The sequence below is a fragment of the Grampus griseus genome, assembly GCF_964374135.1.
Source record: "Grampus griseus genome assembly, chromosome: X".
Classification (NCBI taxonomy): domain Eukaryota; kingdom Metazoa; phylum Chordata; class Mammalia; order Artiodactyla; family Delphinidae; genus Grampus; species Grampus griseus.
In genome coordinates, this window is record NC_138999.1 from 28,058,820 (window position 1) to 28,077,246 (window position 18,427).

The 18,427-nt window shown below is 35.9% G+C and overlaps 1 protein-coding gene across 5 annotated transcripts in view; it reads left to right on the plus strand.

Annotated features, from left to right (window-relative positions):
• DMD (dystrophin) overlaps positions 1 to 18,427 on the plus strand; it is a 2,236,200-nt gene that overhangs the window by 806,824 nt on the left and 1,410,949 nt on the right. For all 5 annotated transcript variants that reach the window (XM_082680764.1, XM_082680765.1, XM_082680763.1 and 2 more), the window contains 2 exons: positions 5,596 to 5,719; positions 18,216 to 18,303. In XM_082680764.1, coding sequence (XP_082536890.1) covers positions 5,596 to 5,719; positions 18,216 to 18,303 — 212 coding nt within the window. The remainder of the gene's footprint in view (positions 1 to 5,595; positions 5,720 to 18,215; positions 18,304 to 18,427) is intronic.

The window sequence follows — 18,427 nt, forward strand, 5'->3', positions numbered from 1 at the left end:
GAGGGGTGGGATAGGGAGGGTGGGAGAGAGACGCAAGAGGGAAGGGATATGGGGATATATATACACATATAGCTGATTCACTTTGTTATACAGCAAAAACTAACACAACATTGTAAAACAGTTATACTCCAATAAACATGTTAAAGAAAATTAAAAAAATAAAAAAAAAAATTAAAATAAATAAATAAATCTGTAAATCAAAAGAGTATAATCACTCTCTAAAAGATACTTATGTAAAGAGCAAGTTCAGTCATCTTTTGCAGTCTCTTTCCAAATCTATAAAATCGGACAAACAAAAACATTGAATGAGGAAAGACCTCTCTATGGGATTTTACATCCTGTTGCCTGAATTGATCTGAATTATTAGAACTACATGCCAACTGGTGCCCAGGCCTCCCTTAAAATCTTCACAGTCTGAGCAGCAAGCAGACGGTTACCATGGTGTTGACTCCACAAAGGCTTCATTGTGTGGAGATAACCAATTTACCTGGCAGAGTCTCTAGTCTAGAAACTGATTTAATCTTAATTCATTGAAAAGGTGTTTTTTGATTATCCTAAACAAAAGTCGCAGCGTGAGCTGAGCCCCAGTTGTATGTCTAAAGCATTTTTTGTCAAATGGATGCTTCGCTAAACCAAACTCCTTGATAATGTAGACTGCTGCATTTTCATCTCTGTTATCTGTGGAGTTTAATACTATGTCTGGCATATAATAAGCACTTAGTGTATATTTTGTGGCAGAAACGGAGGTAGAGATGTGTTTTAAAAGGAAACATACAGTTTCACATTTTTCAGAAAGACAGATGTCTAAAAGTATTATGATTTTTTGGAAAACTATTTATTTTCAAACTGAATAAATATCCTTTACCTTTTTTTTGCCATTGATTAGAGGTGGTGGTAAAGGATAATTATAACACATGTTCAAACAAGACCAATGTAAATTCCAGGCCTGGTGAAAACTTTCTCTAACATAGGCCGTAGCAGATCTCTCCCAGCTGTGATGCCAGCTTAGCACCTTGAGTCAACTTCTAGTTTCATGGACCTGTAGGTGGATGTGAGCAATCTTTAACAGAGATACTCTGAATCAAAAGGGTGTGGGACCACAAAAACCAAGTCTAAAGGGAGAATTTGACATTGAATCGTGGATATTCACATCTCACCTTTATGACTCAGAGAGTATTTGACGTGTGATTGAGTCAGACTAGTGTAAAGGTGAAGGGACAGATTTGACCAGAGTGACCAACGTGGATTATATCAAGAAGCCAAGTTTCCAAAATAGAAATCTTCTAGTGGATAAGAGTCAATGAAGGATTTCACTTCATTGGGGGAGGGACAAGACTGCAGTATGGCTCCTTGGCTCCCTAAGAAACTTGAAGAGAGATTTGTTTCTAGAAGTAAAGTATAGGGTTAAGAGGTCTGAAATTTTGCTCTTTATCCTAAGAAAAATGGAAAATCTTTGAGTGGCTTAATGAATGAAGGTTATATAATCAGATATCTTTTAGAAATGATAATTTCACCAGTAGTGCATGGAACAGATGGGAGGGTTCCAGAAAGGTTGCCTAGAACCAGTGGAGAGGCCATTTCAGTAGTTTTGGTCACATTTAATGGCAAGATCAGTGAGGATGCCAACTGTAGAGATCCTGAGCAGCAGATAGATTCACAAGAAATAGAATGTTTGATGGATTAGACTTTGCTAAATATGTGAGGGAAGGGAGAGGAGGGTATCAAAGGTGATAGACAGTGATGCCATTCACAGGTCTGAGGACACTGGGAGGGTACCAGTTTGGGAGCGAAAATCAAACATTAGGTCTTGACATTATATATTGAAAGAGCTCTTACAGCATGCAAGTGGGATCATCCAGTAGGTGGATGGTTATGTAGCTATGGAGCTCAGAAGAAATGCTTGAAGTAGAGATATCTGTATCGGAGTCATTGATATATATATTGTGGTTAAGGTCATTAGCATGATTAAGATTGCTAGTGAGAGAGTAATATAATAGGATAGAAGATGACTGGAAATGAACTGGGCCTTGATAAACTTCAGCATGTAATAACAGGATGGAAGAGGATGAGCCTGCAAAGAAAAAATTGTCCGTGGTCATAGAAATAGAAGACAAAATAAATAGAGGGGGATCATGGAGGCAAAAAAAGAATTTCAAAGAAGAGTATGGTCAACAACAGTGTTAAGTGTTGCTAGATGGCAAGAAAGTAAAACTCTCCATTGGCTTTAGTGACATGATTCCTTTATTAATATGTTTTTGTTAAGAAACAACATTGAGTGGATTAAGGAGTGAAGAGGAGATGGGGAACTGACAGGAAACTGGACAACTGTTGCAAAACATTTGCCTTTGCAGAAGATAAGAGAATGGTCAGAGGAGAATACGGAGGTCAAGAGAGTGCTGATTTTTTAATAAAGGAATCAATAAAAATATGTTTAAATTTCCATATGAAGAATTAACTTGAGAGGGAGGGGTTGAATTTACAGTGGATACATTAAAAAAAAATTGAGAGACTCAAATGCCTGAGAAGAAGTAAGAGAATGAAGTACAAAATGCAGGTAGAGGGATTAGCTTTAAGTAAAAGAAGAGAAACTCATTTGAAGGGAAAGGAATGAGAAGGGCACAGGCAGGTAAGATTGGATATTTGGACATAGGAAGTGGAAGGGAGAAATTCTAGTCTGATAATTGCACTTTTCTCTGTAAAGTAGGAAACAATGTCATCTGTTGATAGGTGGAGAAAGAAGATGGATGAGAGCTTTTTTTCATTTTGGTTGATTTTTTTTTCCCTTGTTGGTTTTTTATTTTAAATATAGCAGTGTGTATATGTCAATCCCAAAGAAAAAAGACGGATCAGAGCTTTGAGAGCTTTGGGAAAAGTTTGAAATAGTTCCTGTGGAGAGTCAGAGCTCAAGGTGAAAAAATTAAATATGGCAGGATGCTGGGTTCATTTGAGGCTGTTGATCATTGCCTTAGTCTGGGTTTCCACAAGAGTGGATCTAGAGACAAAGATTTGGTGCAGGTAGTTTTTTTAGGAAGTAATCCCAGGAAGCAAAGTGAGGAAGTGAGATAAGAAAAAGGCAGCCATTACAGGATGATACATGAGCAGGTTAACAATGGAGGCAACTGTGCTCAATCCTGCTGGGAACCTTCTGAGACACTGTGTGTAATATCCCTCAAGGTGGTTGCACTGAAGGCAAGGGAGCTGGGATATTTATCTACCAACTCCCGGCTCTCACTAGCTGAGGGTCACCCCTGAGGTATTAACATCCCAGTACTCCTGGCCTGCCCCATGCACTGGCAAGTGAATGTCCACCGGCGGAGACACACACAGATTTTTATACTGGACTAAAAGAAAAACAAAAATGCCCTTCTTAAGACATTCTGATGGAAAACATGCACTGGATTTGGTGGGTGGCTAAATGACCATAGTTGAAGACTGTTGATTTCATAAATTAACATCAATGAGAAAGATTTTTAGTAGCATGCAACAGGACTCTTAAAATCAGCATTACAAGTGAAGAAATAGGAAACCTAATAGTTAAACTTATGCAAAAAACAAATGTAGGAAAGATAACCACCATATATGATAAAATAAAACACGATAAATATTTATAATCCATATGCAAATGAAATAAGGGATTGACATTTAATGATGTGGAATTTAGAATAAAAAATCTCTGAATTCAGATCTCTGTTTCTTCTATTTCCAGTTGGGTAGCCTTGGTAAATAAAAACTTAGTAAATATTTATTACTATGAATCAGGTCCTCTTTGAGGTGAAGGATATAATGGTGAACAAGATGAATTAAGTTTCGTCCGTATGGTACTAACAGTCTGAGAGCAATTGACTTAATTTCTCTGAGCCTCCATCTCCTCATATGAGCAGAGAGATTGGTAGTACATTACCACTGATTTTTGTAAGAAAACAAAAGGCTTTTGGAAGTGTTTTGTTTTCTGTGAAACTCTTTATCAGTTTAATTTTAAAACAATAGCCTGCAAATAACATGAAAAATTCTAACAGGTTTATATGATTTAAAGCCCTGAAATTTGAGTTGATTGAACTCATAGGCTACCTCAATGAAAGTACTCATAAAGAAGATAATTGTCTATTCTTTCCTGATTATACTAAACACCACTGATATGATCTTTTTAGGAACCACATTTTAAGGAAAGTAAGATACTGACAAACCATGGAATATCCATTGAAGTAACTAGGAGTAGGGTAGGCTGACCATCAGATATCTTCTAGTGGATTTAAAGAGTTGATTTCAACTATTTGAGGGTTGTATTGGAAAAGAAGCTACAACATGGTGATTACAGTACATTACTTGGTGTCTTAAATTTTGTATTTGTATTTTTGGTCTACTCCACAGATTTCCTATGAAAATTGAGTAAGTCATTGATTTTTCTGGATAACTTTCATTTGTTTGTTTGCCTGTTTGTTTTGTTTAATAAACAATTGGATTAGATGATCTCTAAATTCCCGTTATCATAGATTCTTTACAGATGCTGATAAAATCTATAGGTTCTTTCTCAAGAAAAATGCACACACATTCAGAATTGTGCCTGAAATTTCAAGTGATTCATAGACATTCTCCACCCTTGGAACTCACCTTACTCCCTTGAAAATATTTGCTTTAAGTAGACCTGAATCACCTCATCAGAGTTAATAGTTTATTCCCAGTAGCTCCATAGATATCTGCAATAAAAGAATGTTTGGGAATAACAGTGTGGGTGATCACGTATCTATTGCAGCATAACAACCCACCTCAAAATTTAATGGTTTATTTATTTATTTATCATATCTCACAATTTTGCAATGTGGGCAGGGCTCTTTGGGCAGTTCCGTGGCTCTGAGTGGAGTCAGCTAGAGCACTCACTTGGTTGTATTCAGCTGGTGTTTGAGTTGGGTCAGAAGGTCAAAGAAGGCTTTATTCACTTGCCTGGTGCTGCATGCTCTTTCACGTGGTCTTTCCACCTGGCAAGCCTGAGCTTTTGTAAAGCACTTTAGGATCCTTCGACGTCTTATATAACACTTGCCTTCTCAGAGTGTGTGTTCTACGAGGACAAGATCCAAGGTGCAAGCACTTATCAAGCCCATGCTTGCGTTACACGTACTAATATCCCTCCCATTTGCTATAGCAAGTCATATGACCAAACACAGCGTCAATATGGTTGGAGACAACACGAAGGGCATGAGTATCCGAGGTATGGTTTAATGGGGGCCACCAAAAGGAATTTTTTGTTTACTGTAAGTACATTCCAAAAAGAAAGAGAGTTATCTTGGAAAGTACTAACTTTTCAATCATGCAGACATTCAAACAAAGGCTGAGGAATAACTTATAGAGGTAACTTGTAGAGGTCATTGCTCCATTGAGATGAATAAAATGACCTCTGTGATCATGAGACTGGATCAAAGCTGACTCCAAATTTTGAGCCATCCTGACCAGGGAAATAGTAATGCTGTTAACAGTAATAGGGGCATCAGGCAGAAGTTTCAGGTTGGGAAAAAATGGTAAATGTTGATAGATTGCTTTTTTTTCCCATATAGAAGAAAGATATAATCAAGAAATAATGACCCTTATTTTTCCCTGTCTTAGGTTGGATGTCGATATAACTGAACTTCACAGTTGGATTACTCGTTCAGAAGCTGTGTTGCAGAGTCCTGAATTTGCAGTCTATCGGAAGGAAGGCAACTTCTCAGACCTTAAAGAAAAAGTCAATGTAGGTTATGCATTATTTTTTATGTATTTTGCTAAGTTTTGCTGCTTGTAAACTCTGTGCTCTGAACTCTTATTCTCTTAAAGTTGAAAAGATTAAAGGGATATGATATAATGCTTTTAAAGATATCTTTGAAATATATTTTACATATCAAGTAGAATCAAAGTTTAGTATAGAGAAATGTTTACTGATTCTGCTGTGACTAATGAGGAATACTTTTTGTAAACCTTCTTTAACTTTTATATTACTTAGCTGTAAATTAACAACTTTGTAACATGAACTCATATTGATTTCCCTTCATATATTGTTCTTTCACCTGAAGGCTGATATTTTAGCAGGCTTGCAGAACAGAATGGAATAGAATAGACCCGACCCTTAGGAATACTAAAGACCCTGTTTGTGCTCTCACTGTCATCAAAATGTTATACTTCAAAATCATTAATAATTGTCATAAGTTATAACATATTTGCATTTTCTGGATATGTACGTATTACATTAACATAACTAAAAGTTGCCCGGCCTTTTTATTTTTTTATAAAAGATTGTTTGCTGGTTTTATTTCCTACTGAGACATTATAATTTCATCCTTTGCAATAGGGATTTTTATTAATTTAATAAGAGCTGTTTCATCTTCAGGGACATTATCAAGGCTTTGATTTTTCAACTTCGACTTATAAACATCCATTTTTGGTATATAATTGGCAATAGTTTGTGAGGAAATTTCTCACAGGCAGAGTGAATATTCTGCAGTGGGCAGGCTAAAGAAACAGGTATTCTGAATGTTAAATAATTTTAGCTATAGGAAGATCACATGTGCGGATTCACTCTGCTTTATCTTTCCAGCATTTGATTTCATGAATTACAAAATCTATTAGATGTTTACAAATACAGCACTAACACAGATACAAGGGAATACCTGCCGTGGGGTTGGAACTTTTGGAGAACAAAAAAATCTTCTTCTAGGAGAAAAAATTCTGTTTTTTTAGGCTGCTTGAGGGGGAGAGAGAATTTCATCAACATTGCTCAGAGTTGACTGTTTATAAATGGGAAAGTTATTTTAAATTTCTTATTGGCTTTCTATGGTATTCTGTTATCAGCTTAATAACGGACTATTATAGATAGTTTCAAGAAAAGGGAATTATGATTATATTGTTAATGTTTTAGTTTTAAAATTAAACTGAATGATAACATGTAGAAAATAGCAAAATATCTTATTTCAGAGTATACTTATTCAAAGGTATATTCTTTGTTACAATTTTTGAGGGAAAGTCTACAAGTAGAAAATTACTTAGAGAAGATGAACTCTAATTATGTTTCGGAGTTCATGTGACATACTCGACCACTGAAAGTATGAATCACCTTGGGTAGACATTTTATTAGCTAATTAAATATTTTTTATCTATCTGAATAATCTACTTAACTGTTTGCCATCCTATTTCTGTGTCTTAAAATAGCTTTGATCAAGCAGGAAAATTGAATTCTAGCATTTCCAGACTATAAATTTAAAAATTTCCTGTTATCATATGGTTACCTAGAAGCAATTTGCATTTAATCAATAGTGTCCAGCAATGAGAGACTGCAAGTGCTAAAAACAATGTACAATACTGTATGAGTGGTTTTCTGATGCTTCGTTGAGTCACCTTTATCAACTTTTACTCTCATATTCTGAAATAAAAACATCATTCTTAATTGCCTACTAAAATAGGACATGAAATGATTTACCTAGACATTTCCTTCAGGCTAAATATAAGGTATATGTATTTAAAAAAATCCTTGAGAGAAATACATAGTAATGGTGATGGATATGCAGTTTAGGCATACATTAATTTTCTTGCTTCTTCACCTGTCAGTTTATGTAGGTTATTTTGAACACATGGGAGGCCTATCTCATGAGCTTGAGTGCTATTAATTCATTTTTAGGCATTCATTAAAAATGGCTAAATAATACCTCCTCTTTTTTTTTTTTCACTTGAAGTAATATAATAAATGAATGAAGGAATCAAGCACTTTCAGCCAATTAGAATATCCTAGGACACTGTCACTTCAGATTTATATACTTTTAAATCTAACAAAAATTTTCCTTCTCTATTAACAATGTGTTTTATCCATACAATTAACATAATACACTTTTTTAAAAGTTGAGTTCTAGGGGACATATCTACTCAAAGTGTGGTCCCTGGACAACCAGTATTGGCATCATCTGTGAGCTTCTTAGAACTGTAGGATTGATTTCAGGCTTGATAAATCAGAATTTGCATTTAAACAAGATCCACAGGTGATTCCTACGTACATAAATGTTGGAGAATCAATACACAATGGGAGACTTTACCAGACTCCTAGGTGTTCTTCACTCATTCTGTTAATGTCACCATAGTTCAGAATTTCCAGCTGACTTAACAGGTATAGCTACTCAACTTCTTGAACTGAGCACATGGTAATGTAAGTTAGTAATTAAACCAACAAAACAAGCTCTTCTTACCCCAAGGTGATTTTATACCTCTACAGTGTTCTCCTGAAAAGCTTTCCTACTAGCCATTAAGGTCAATAGGCCTTGGGCTCTTCCTGGGACTTACACTTGCTTACACCCATACCAAATCAACTTTTCACCAAGTTCTGTGGGAAATCTTCAAGCCAATTAATTCTACCGTTCCCTTATCTCTGTTATCTGTGCTTGCCACGGAGAATATAGGAACCTCTATTCACCTGTCCTTTCTTGTATCTTCGTCTCTGTGCTCTTCTGTACTCTTTCCTCTGTCTCACTTTCTCTTCTTTGTGCTTTCTCACACTCATTCACTGTGCACTCGGAAACCCTTCTTCCAAAACAGACTTTCTCTCCTGTATACCCGTTTTGTTCATATATGGAATTTATCGGGTCGGCCAAAAAGTTCGTTCGGGTTTTTCTGTAAGATGGAAAAAAGCCCGAATGAACTTTTTGGCCAACCCAATACTTTTACCCTTAAGATCACCACGAAGATTAATGACTCACTCCTCCACTCCTTTAGAATTGCTAGTTTACTCACTTCTCAGGGTCACTTCCAAAGGTACCACCCTTAATGTAAAACTGTCACTTCCCTTGTGTTTCATGCCAAGTGACCATCTGTCATTCACCAATTTATTCTATTATTTTCTCTTCGAAAACTTTGGCATCAGGTTCACAGTCTCCTCCACCCAAGTTATGCCTTTATCCTTAAAAATCTCAGCCCACGTGGACTATCTTGCTGTCTCCAAAAGCTTCCATTTCCCTCTTCTCCTCAATTCACCTACCCACTTGCATTAACAATACTGTAGATGTTTCGCTGCCAGACATTACTCCATTTCGGAAAAAACACACTTTAATAGACTCATCAGTAATTCTTCCTAAGCTTTCCATACTTCCCTAGTAAATTTTCTCAACTTTTCTTAACTATTATTTCAAGTTTTTATAGGCCTCTTAAACTTTTCCCCACCATTTACAGTAGGTGACTTTCCCTCCTACTTTAGTTAAAATAATCTCTCTTAAATTATGTGTATTTGTGCTCACGGTCTCTTTATTTCCCTCTGCCTTGGTGGTAGAGACTGTGTTTTGGCTCATTAGGGCTATTCTCAGGGGGTGTGTGTTCAATATCTTCACTGTCTGTGTCCTCAGGAACCTGCTTCCATTCAGCCACACATCCATTTCTTCAATGTCTCCCTATTTTCTGGGTCTTTATCATCAGCCTTTAAACAGGCTGTTTTTCCATCTTTCCATCCTATCCTATAAATATATATGTGAATATTTGTGTGCCTTATTTTCTCAACTTCTCTGCAGGACTAGACCCTATTAACCTCTTAGTCCTTCATGAAATTCTTTCCTCCTTTGGATTATGGAATACCACTCTCTATTGTTTACCTTTTTAACGTTTTTGCCGTTTTGTTCCATCTTGTTTTTCCTTTAATATTGAAATTCTGTACAGTTCTTCCCTTGTTTTCCTCTCTAGATTATCCTCATTACTTCCCATTCAAATAGCATCTATTTTCTAATGACTCCCAAATGTGTATCTTTAGCTCGTGTCTCTCCCTTAAAGCCTAGTCCAGTATATCTAATTGCGTAATAGACACATTTACTTGAATGTTTGCCTGCAAACTTAAACTTCAGTCTCTCTCCAGCACTCCTTTATTCCTTCTTTTTACTTTTCTTCTTCCAGCAACCTCATCCAGAAACCTAAAAGCTAACTGGGTCATCTAGATTTTTTTTTCTACCATTCACACGTCTACCCTTTGACAAGTTCATTTAATCTCATTCCCTTAACAGCTCTTGAAACTGTCCAGTTCTCTCTATTCCCATCACCACAACCCTGACTAAAGCTAATATTATGGCTGACTTTGGTTTAAGATGACAGTCCCTAGCTGGTCTTCACTGCCACTAATGTTGTATTACTTTAGAAGTTTTCACATCACTTCTGCCAGAGTGAACTTACTAAAACATAAGTAGTATCCTGTTATGCCTCTGTTTACATTCATTTGAGAAAAAAAAGAGCAGCCACTGAGACCCAGGAGCTGGGTTGGCACTGCAGTTAGGCCTTGGAGGTGCTAGATGCTGTACTAGTACTTGCAGCTAGTCTGTAATGTTCTCATGTTGAATATGACAAACAATTCCGAATGCTCACCTCAGACAGGGCCACTCCACAGTCATGATGGATCACGACAAAAACGTGACCATTTTGTAATTATGTCTCAATACAGTAAAAAATACTAACATTGTCCAAACCACCCAAAATGACCAAATATCCCTCCTCTTCACTAATATGACAGATTATGCTCCTTTACTAATCATGGCTTTAGCCTCTACATTCTTTCTGCCATCTAGATAAGAAGATTTAAGATATCCAATCATAGAATCACCTCCACTTCCTTACAGCGTCTAATTAAAGGCAAAGCCTTGCTTCCTTGACCACCCACATCACCTTACACAAGCCCAAACCCTATAAACTATTTGTAACATCCTCTTAGAGACATACCCCCATAGTTCCCTATTACATGCCATGTCTCTTGTTGCAACTAGTAAATCAACTTAACTTTGTTCATCTACAGGCAGGTTCCTGGTGGCCTTTGACTGAAAGGCATTGGCAAAGTCACTGTCTTCATGTTGCCCTTATGCAGACTACCATGACCTAATTCCTTTTTACTTATCCAAGCTGATTTCTCGCCATTGTTACATTGATTATATTGTTGGTTTCTAGAAACTAGGGACTGGAACTTAATCTGATTGGGTTTTGTTTGTTTGTTCGTTTGCTTTTAGTTTGGCTTAGTTTGGTTTTGGTATGCAGTGTGTAACATAGGCGCCTGGTATTTAATCCAATTAATGTTTGATTATGTGAATAAGTGATTTTTTTTCAGTTCTGCAGGCACATTTTAAGTCAGGCTCTGCTACCAATATGAAGGATATAACAACTTCTGAATAAACATTTGAGTGAATAAATTACTTTTTCTGTCAAAGGGTAAAACTTCATTATAGAATCTTAAGTGAATAGAAAATTAATTGCTTCTATAGTCAGAGTAGGACTCTGGGGGATGTGGGACTTACTTTCATATTAATTAGAAAAGATGTCATGAAAAGAAGAGGGCTTTAAGAGATGCCGGTAAAGAAGGAGGACAAGAGGTCATGAGTGTTTTTAATCAGCTTATTAAAGAACTAGTAAACTTCTCTTTCCTGTATACTTTGCTTAAAACTTATGTTAATTATGTTTCTTTTTTAAAATAATACAACTAAATTGCCTTTTTTGATCAATTATCTTATTTTTTGAATTATAATTTACATACAATATTAGTTTCGTGTGCCCAGCATAGTTATTTGAATTGCCTTTTATTTTGCACTTGAAGTTATACACTTTAGAATTCATAACTTCCTGATGATCTCAGAATTTTCATGAGCCCATTATATATTTGAAAATGTACAATTCATTGCTCATGCAATGGTTCACTCATGCCTTTACTTGAATTTATGTGTACTAGATACTTTAGAATCTTGAGTAGTAGCTTCTAAACATATGATCATATACGGAATATATACTGAGTAAAGTATTTTTCTCTGTTGAGAAAAAATAATTTCAAAACTGCGTTCTGTTATAAAATATATACTTTTACAATTAAAAATATTATATCCATATTATACATATGTATTCATACACATACATATATGATAAACAGAGATACATAAGGAAATAGGCACACATACAGAAAAGCTGGGTGAGTTTCTAGAGGAAGAAAGATTATAGAAAGATCTTAATGTCAAGGGCAGATATGTTTTCATGAACAAGGTGATTTGAAAGAGGTTGTTTTAGTTATCGGTACTTAATGCTTTAAGAAGCATTGTACCTGGCAGGAAAAATATTTGGAGCCTTTCATGAAATAAGTTTCTGTAAAGTAGTGAGGGCTAAAGTCTGGCTATAGATATTTGGACTAACATTGAAGATGAAATGCATGGAAGAAAATGGGTGTCATCGTTGAAGAACATTCAGATAATATTCGTGGCCTTGAAAACAAGGGGGAAGCTTTTATATATATACATATATATACATACATATATATATGTATGTGTGTATATATATATATATCTCAATAAATAGAGAGAATTGGAACCATGGAAGAGGAAGAAAGACTGAAGATGTTGAAACATTTGAAAAACATCTGAGAAAAAAGTAATCCCCAAGTTTCTGAGAGCAGTAAAGTGTTGTTACACTTATTCCCTAGTGGATAACAAAACATCCCCACATGTCAGCATAGCCAAAGATTTTGCACAGTCTGGAAATACAGGAACAACTTAATTAGGGTACTTGAAAATACTATAACTCTCTACTTGACAAATGGGAATACTTGTTTATTTGCTACTGAGGCCAAAGAATGCTGGTTAGTACCATAGTCAAGAAACATTCCCTTCTCTTTTGTTCAGTATCAAGTCTACATTTTACAATCTCCAGTATTAATTTGGATCGTAATAATGCGGCTTTAGTTTCTTCCTTATGAGATCAGTGTCTCTGTCGCCTTGGTATTTCATTCCATTTCTGTTAAATTCAACGTCTTCTAGCCTTATGATTTTATGTTGCTCTTTTATGAAGTCCATGATATCTCAGTGAAGATGCCAGAACTGTTTCCTGAACTTTTGTTTGGTAGACCGCTGTTGGGAGTTTATACTCCCTCTAATTTTTTTCAATATGATATTTTTTCTTTATTCTGTAATAAATGTTACAAGTACCATGTTGGGGTTTTTTTCCCCTTTGTTTTCTCTTCCTCAGCCAAGGCAGGATTCTATTAAGTTTTGAGTTAATGAACTTTACGTGGTGCTACTTGTTTTCTATTTGGGTCATTGTTTATTCCTGTTTTCAGGACTACATAACAGTCCTGTTGGAGAGTGAGTTTTGCCCAACTCTCAATCTCATCTGGAGTTTCCAGGAGACTTTCATTGAATCCAACTTTACTTTCCTCAGCTTTCCTGGGCTGTTTCTGTGACCACTGTATGTATAACTACCAGGATTGTTACACATGTACACCTTCATAGAGCTTTTGAACTGTGGGTGGAGTGGGATAGACTGTAATATTGTATATGGAGGCATGATGCTATGATAGACCTCACTTTATTATGCATCTGCTATGTACCAGGCACTATTCTAGGCACTGCAGATAGCGTGAAGAAGGGAATGCAAAAGGATACGTGACCTTATACGTTTATATTCCTGTGGGCAAGGTGGAAATTAAGCAGATTAATATGTAAAACGTATAGAATGTTAGTGATAAATGCCAAAGATGAAAATGAAGGGGGAATGAGAGCTAAGGGGTGTGTGTGTGTGTGTGTGTGTGTGTGTGTGTGTGTGTGTGTGTGTGTGTGTGTGTGTGTGTGTGTGTGTGTGTGTGTGTGTGTGTGTGTGTGTGTGTGTGTAGATAAAGTGGCAGTACAAGGCCTCACTGAGAAAGTGCCATTTAAGTAAAGATCGAATGAGGAATCTACAAATACCTGAGGCAGGACCATTTAAGGCAGAGAGAAGAATAAATGCATAGCCCGAGGAGGTAGGAGTGTGCCTAGAGTGTCAGAGAAAAACAGAGTGTGTCTGGGGCTGAAATATCAAGGTGTTTAGTAGCAGAAGTCAGAGAGGCTAAGGAGATTAAAGTCAGGTGAAGCCATGGTTAGGCTTTGAGCTTTTACTCAGAGTGAGAAGGGAAGCTTTTGGAGAGTTGAGCTGGCTTTCTCTGTCAGCTGTGTTGAGAATGTATCATTAGGGAGTAAAGACAGGAACCAGGGATACCATTTAGTATGCTATTTTGAAACATCTAGACTCACGAGAGATGATGGGGGTCTTTCGACTAGTGTGGTAGTAGTGAGCACAGTTATAACATTGCTTTCTGGATGTCTTTTGAGGTAAGAACCCATAGGATTTTCTGATGGATTGCCTGTGGGGTTTGAGATAAAGAGTCAAGAAGGATTCGAAGTTGTTGGCCTGAACAAATGGAAATATAGATCGAGGTCTAGAACACACTATATTTAGAGGTCGGGGAGATGAGGGGGAACCAGCATGGGAGACTGAGTAAAGGCAGTCTTTGAGGTCAGAGGAAGTTGTGTTTGTAGTCTAGGAAGCCAAATCAATATTCCCAAGAAGAGGAATCTTCTGAATCAAATTATGGTGATAAATAAGCTGAGGACTGAGAATCAGCCATTGACACTTTCTGAGTGTCAAACAGCAGGTAAGCAGTGGGGACAGAATTTGAACCACCTGAGAACAGAGTGACTCCAAAACTTCTCATTACCTTCTTTCCTGTCTCCTTGCTACCCTAAATTTTCTCATTTGTAATCAACTATCTAGAGGTGTGTCTGAAATGAAATTTTCTGGGCTCTTCACTGTCTTGTTCATACTCCTCAAGGCACATTTATGTCAGTTTTTCTCTTAATTTTCCAATATTCTTCTTTAAAATGTTGTTGCTTATCAGAACCCAGGTATCATCTAAACATTGACAAATATGTGGAGGCTACTAACTGCTTCTTTCTCAGACCTGTATCTCTATTTATGCAGCAGTTACTCAGTTTGCAAGTAGTATACATCAGCAATGGGGTACAGTAATTGAGCTGTACACAGTTGCCAGTGAGCCTATAGACTGTCAGTGTCCATACCGAGTGGCCAGGCATTCCTTCTGATACCTTGGTGCCCATGCTGCATTAATGGGTAAATATTTTGAATACCATCCCTGACTACATCCAAACTATCAGGTTACTTTTACTGTGAGTTGGAATAAGATATGTTCAAATCTGTTTGATTCATCTTCATTGAAATACCCCTAGAAGCAGCAGAGTATGTTTCAAAGAGAGCTTAACTTGTAACTAGATCATCAGGGTTCTAATATTCGTCTAAAACTTTCTACTTCTATGATTCTTTTTTTGGCCACACCGTGTGGCTTGCGGGATCTTAGTTCCCCGACCAGGACCAGCGATTGAACGCATGCCCCCTGCAATGGAAGTGCAGTATCTTAACCACTGGACCACCAGGAAATTGCCTCTACTTCAATGATCTTGGATATATGACTTAATCTTCTTTGCGCTCAATTTTCTCTTGTGTAAAATAGGATAAAATAATGCTGATTCTATCTCACAGAATTATTATGAAATACATATGAAATCATGTAATACACAGTAATTTGGTACACAGTGTAAGGCATTCCATTTTTATCATGGTTATCTCAGTGTTTTCAAATGTTTCACAGACCTCTCTGCGCCTCGCTTTCCTCCTCTGTCAAATTGGGAGAATAATAGTACCTACTACAGAGATTACTGTTTTGTTGTGGTGATGATGGTGGTTATTGTTATATAAATTAGAATAATTGGAATAATGTGGCTAACCAAACAAGGTATTTAAGCTCAAATATTACCCCTGAGATATTCAATTATGTTTGTCTCTCTGTTAGTAATACTAATTGATTATTCCATTAGATGCTTAGAATAAAGAGATTATGATCATGACATTAAGGAGGCCATTGATAATCTTTTCATCATTTATAAAGACAAGATGATATTCTGATTCTACTCTTCATATAATTTCATATTAAAAAAACAAACAAAACAAAACTCAATGTAGATAAAATAGAAGCCACTGTGTTAGAAAAGGATAATTCTAAAACTGTTTAACTCAAAGAACACCAGTTTGTTCTCATTGTTCTTGTTGTCATTTTGTTGTAGTACAAGTATTTTTCTTATTTTCTCTTTTTTTTTGAGCTGACGTAGTTAAAATTTGAGATGCCCCACATCCCGCTGTAGCTCTTGGTAGTTGTAAATATTTGAATATTATATATTTACTTAGAATGTGCTTATTTTTCTCTTCTAAATGCTCAGAGTCCTTTGCAGATAGCATTTACCTTTTAATGGAGAACAAATTTAAAGTATTGGGAAACGTGTGCCAATTAGATGCTAAGGACAGAGAATTTAGAAGAAGACCAAAGTCGAGAATTAAGAATATGTGAATTTTGGAGCTTCGTCTAGGTTCTTACGTTTAACAGTATATTGTGGCTACTTTATTTTCATGGACTTTTCAGTTTAAGTAGCAAGCTAGAACTTTCCTTGGTTCTGTACACACTTGTGTAAACAATTCAGTAATGTCTTTGTGAAGCTCACTTTCAAGATAACCCAGAAGTTTCACCTGCTAATTGATGCAGCATTCTGGGAGCATATAATCCCCAAGCACCATAGTCTGTGTACTTGGAAATTTTCAAGTAGAATCCAAGATAGTAAAATGTTTCTATTACCTTTGGAGTTTTGCTACTGATGAGATGAAACTGAGTTCTCATTTGCTGCCCTTGATGGCATAATTTAAAACGTATATATTCCAGCTAGTTTATAAATACTTTTTAAAAAAGGCTGTCCTTTTATTTCATTTATTGTGCTAAATTTTAATTTGTTTTCTTGTATATTACAGTTTTTCCTGATTGGATGTATTGTATTGTCTATAGGCTCTTTTAGCATTTTGCACTCTTTGACCTTAAATCCAGTAATTTTAGTTCATGAACTCCTTTTAAAATAAATTTAAAGAGCTCTCTGTTCACTTGTGACTACTTCTTTAAATTGGAGAATCTTTTTAAATATTTAAAAATATATGGATTATTTTATGAACGTTTCCAGCATTTGGTGTGCTCGGGGAATAGTCCAGTCAAGATGATTACTTACTTCTCTGACAGTGTTTGTGATGTTGCCATATTGTATATATCTGTATTTATGTCTACATATCTTATCTGTCTGTCTTTAACTATTTGCTTTCAGAGGGAAGACACTAGATCTGCGCTGTGCAATTACAATTGACACTTGACACATTGTAACTTTTAAAATTTAAGTTAAATTAGATTAACTTAAATTAAAAATTAATATCCCCAGTCATACTTGCCATGTTTTGAGCACTCAGTACCCACGCGTGGCTAGTGGGATGTATTGGATAGTGCAGATACAGAATATGTCCATCCTTGCAGAAAGTTCTACTGAACGATGCTCCACGGGGTGTGCATGTATCAATTATATGCCTCCCACCTGTACTCCAATTCCAATTAAACTTTGGAATATTTGTTTAAATGCCTATAGATCTAAAAGTTTTAAAAAACAGTCTGATGTAGAATAACCTTCTGCCACAAACTCAAGTGAAATCTTTGTATAATGCCACTATTAAATCACAAAAATAATGTCTCACTATATGTTAAATACATTATAGCTTGCTTTTTCTGCAGGTTGTTAGGTTTAGGACATATAACATTGTTATAGCCACAGGTTTTAATGACTATAGTAATATAGTTCTACTGAATCATAGCTTAAAATTGTCTCTGTAGAGACATTATTAGCTAAACGCAGCAGTATTACATGCTACATTTTGTTAAGTAATTGTGTTTTTGTTGTTCAAAAGTTAACTCTGGTTAGGAGAAATGAACAAAGGAATTTAGAAAGCTTTATGAAACTGAATCTAATTTTCCTTGAAATGGGAGTACTTTGACAATCCTAGAGAGAGAAATTAACCCGCAGTCTTGTACTTAGATAAATATGGGGTTTTTTTTGGTAAATTATTTATGCTAGTATACTTTTTTCCTATTGTATATACTTACTGGATTTTCTGTTTGATTTTTAATAAAGACTATATACTTATGTTAGCATTATCAGTGTTGTATTTTTAAAAGATAAATTCCATTTTAATTATCTGACACTTTATCATTTCATTGTTATGATTTGCCTTTGTTGGTTCTTTTTTTGGGAGGCAGTCTTAACTTACAATGCCTCAGAAACTATTACGTAAAAAAAGTTAAGAGTAGACATCTTATTACAAAGAATAACAATTCAGTATGAAAATGGCTTGTGATTCATTGCCATTTTGATGCTTCTAGTGCCAAGAACTTGAGAAAAAAATCTTTAGATTCACATGATAAGCTGACAGAGTGAAATATCTTAAGGCTTGAAAGGGCAAGTGGAAGTTATAATCGCTGTATAGTTTCACAATCCTTTTATTGAATACTCACCTTTGCTATCATGCTGCAGGCCATAGAGCGAGAAAAAGCCGAGAAGTTCAGAAAACTGCAAGATGCCAGCAGATCAGCTCAGGCCCTGGTGGAACAGATGCTGAATGGTAATTACACAGAGTTGATTTAGATAATCTTCTTAGGGATTTGATAAACACATAGGTTCATGTTTATCAGCAGAATTATATCAGACAAGCCCTACCTGAATGAAAATTTAAAGTGAGTTTGTGA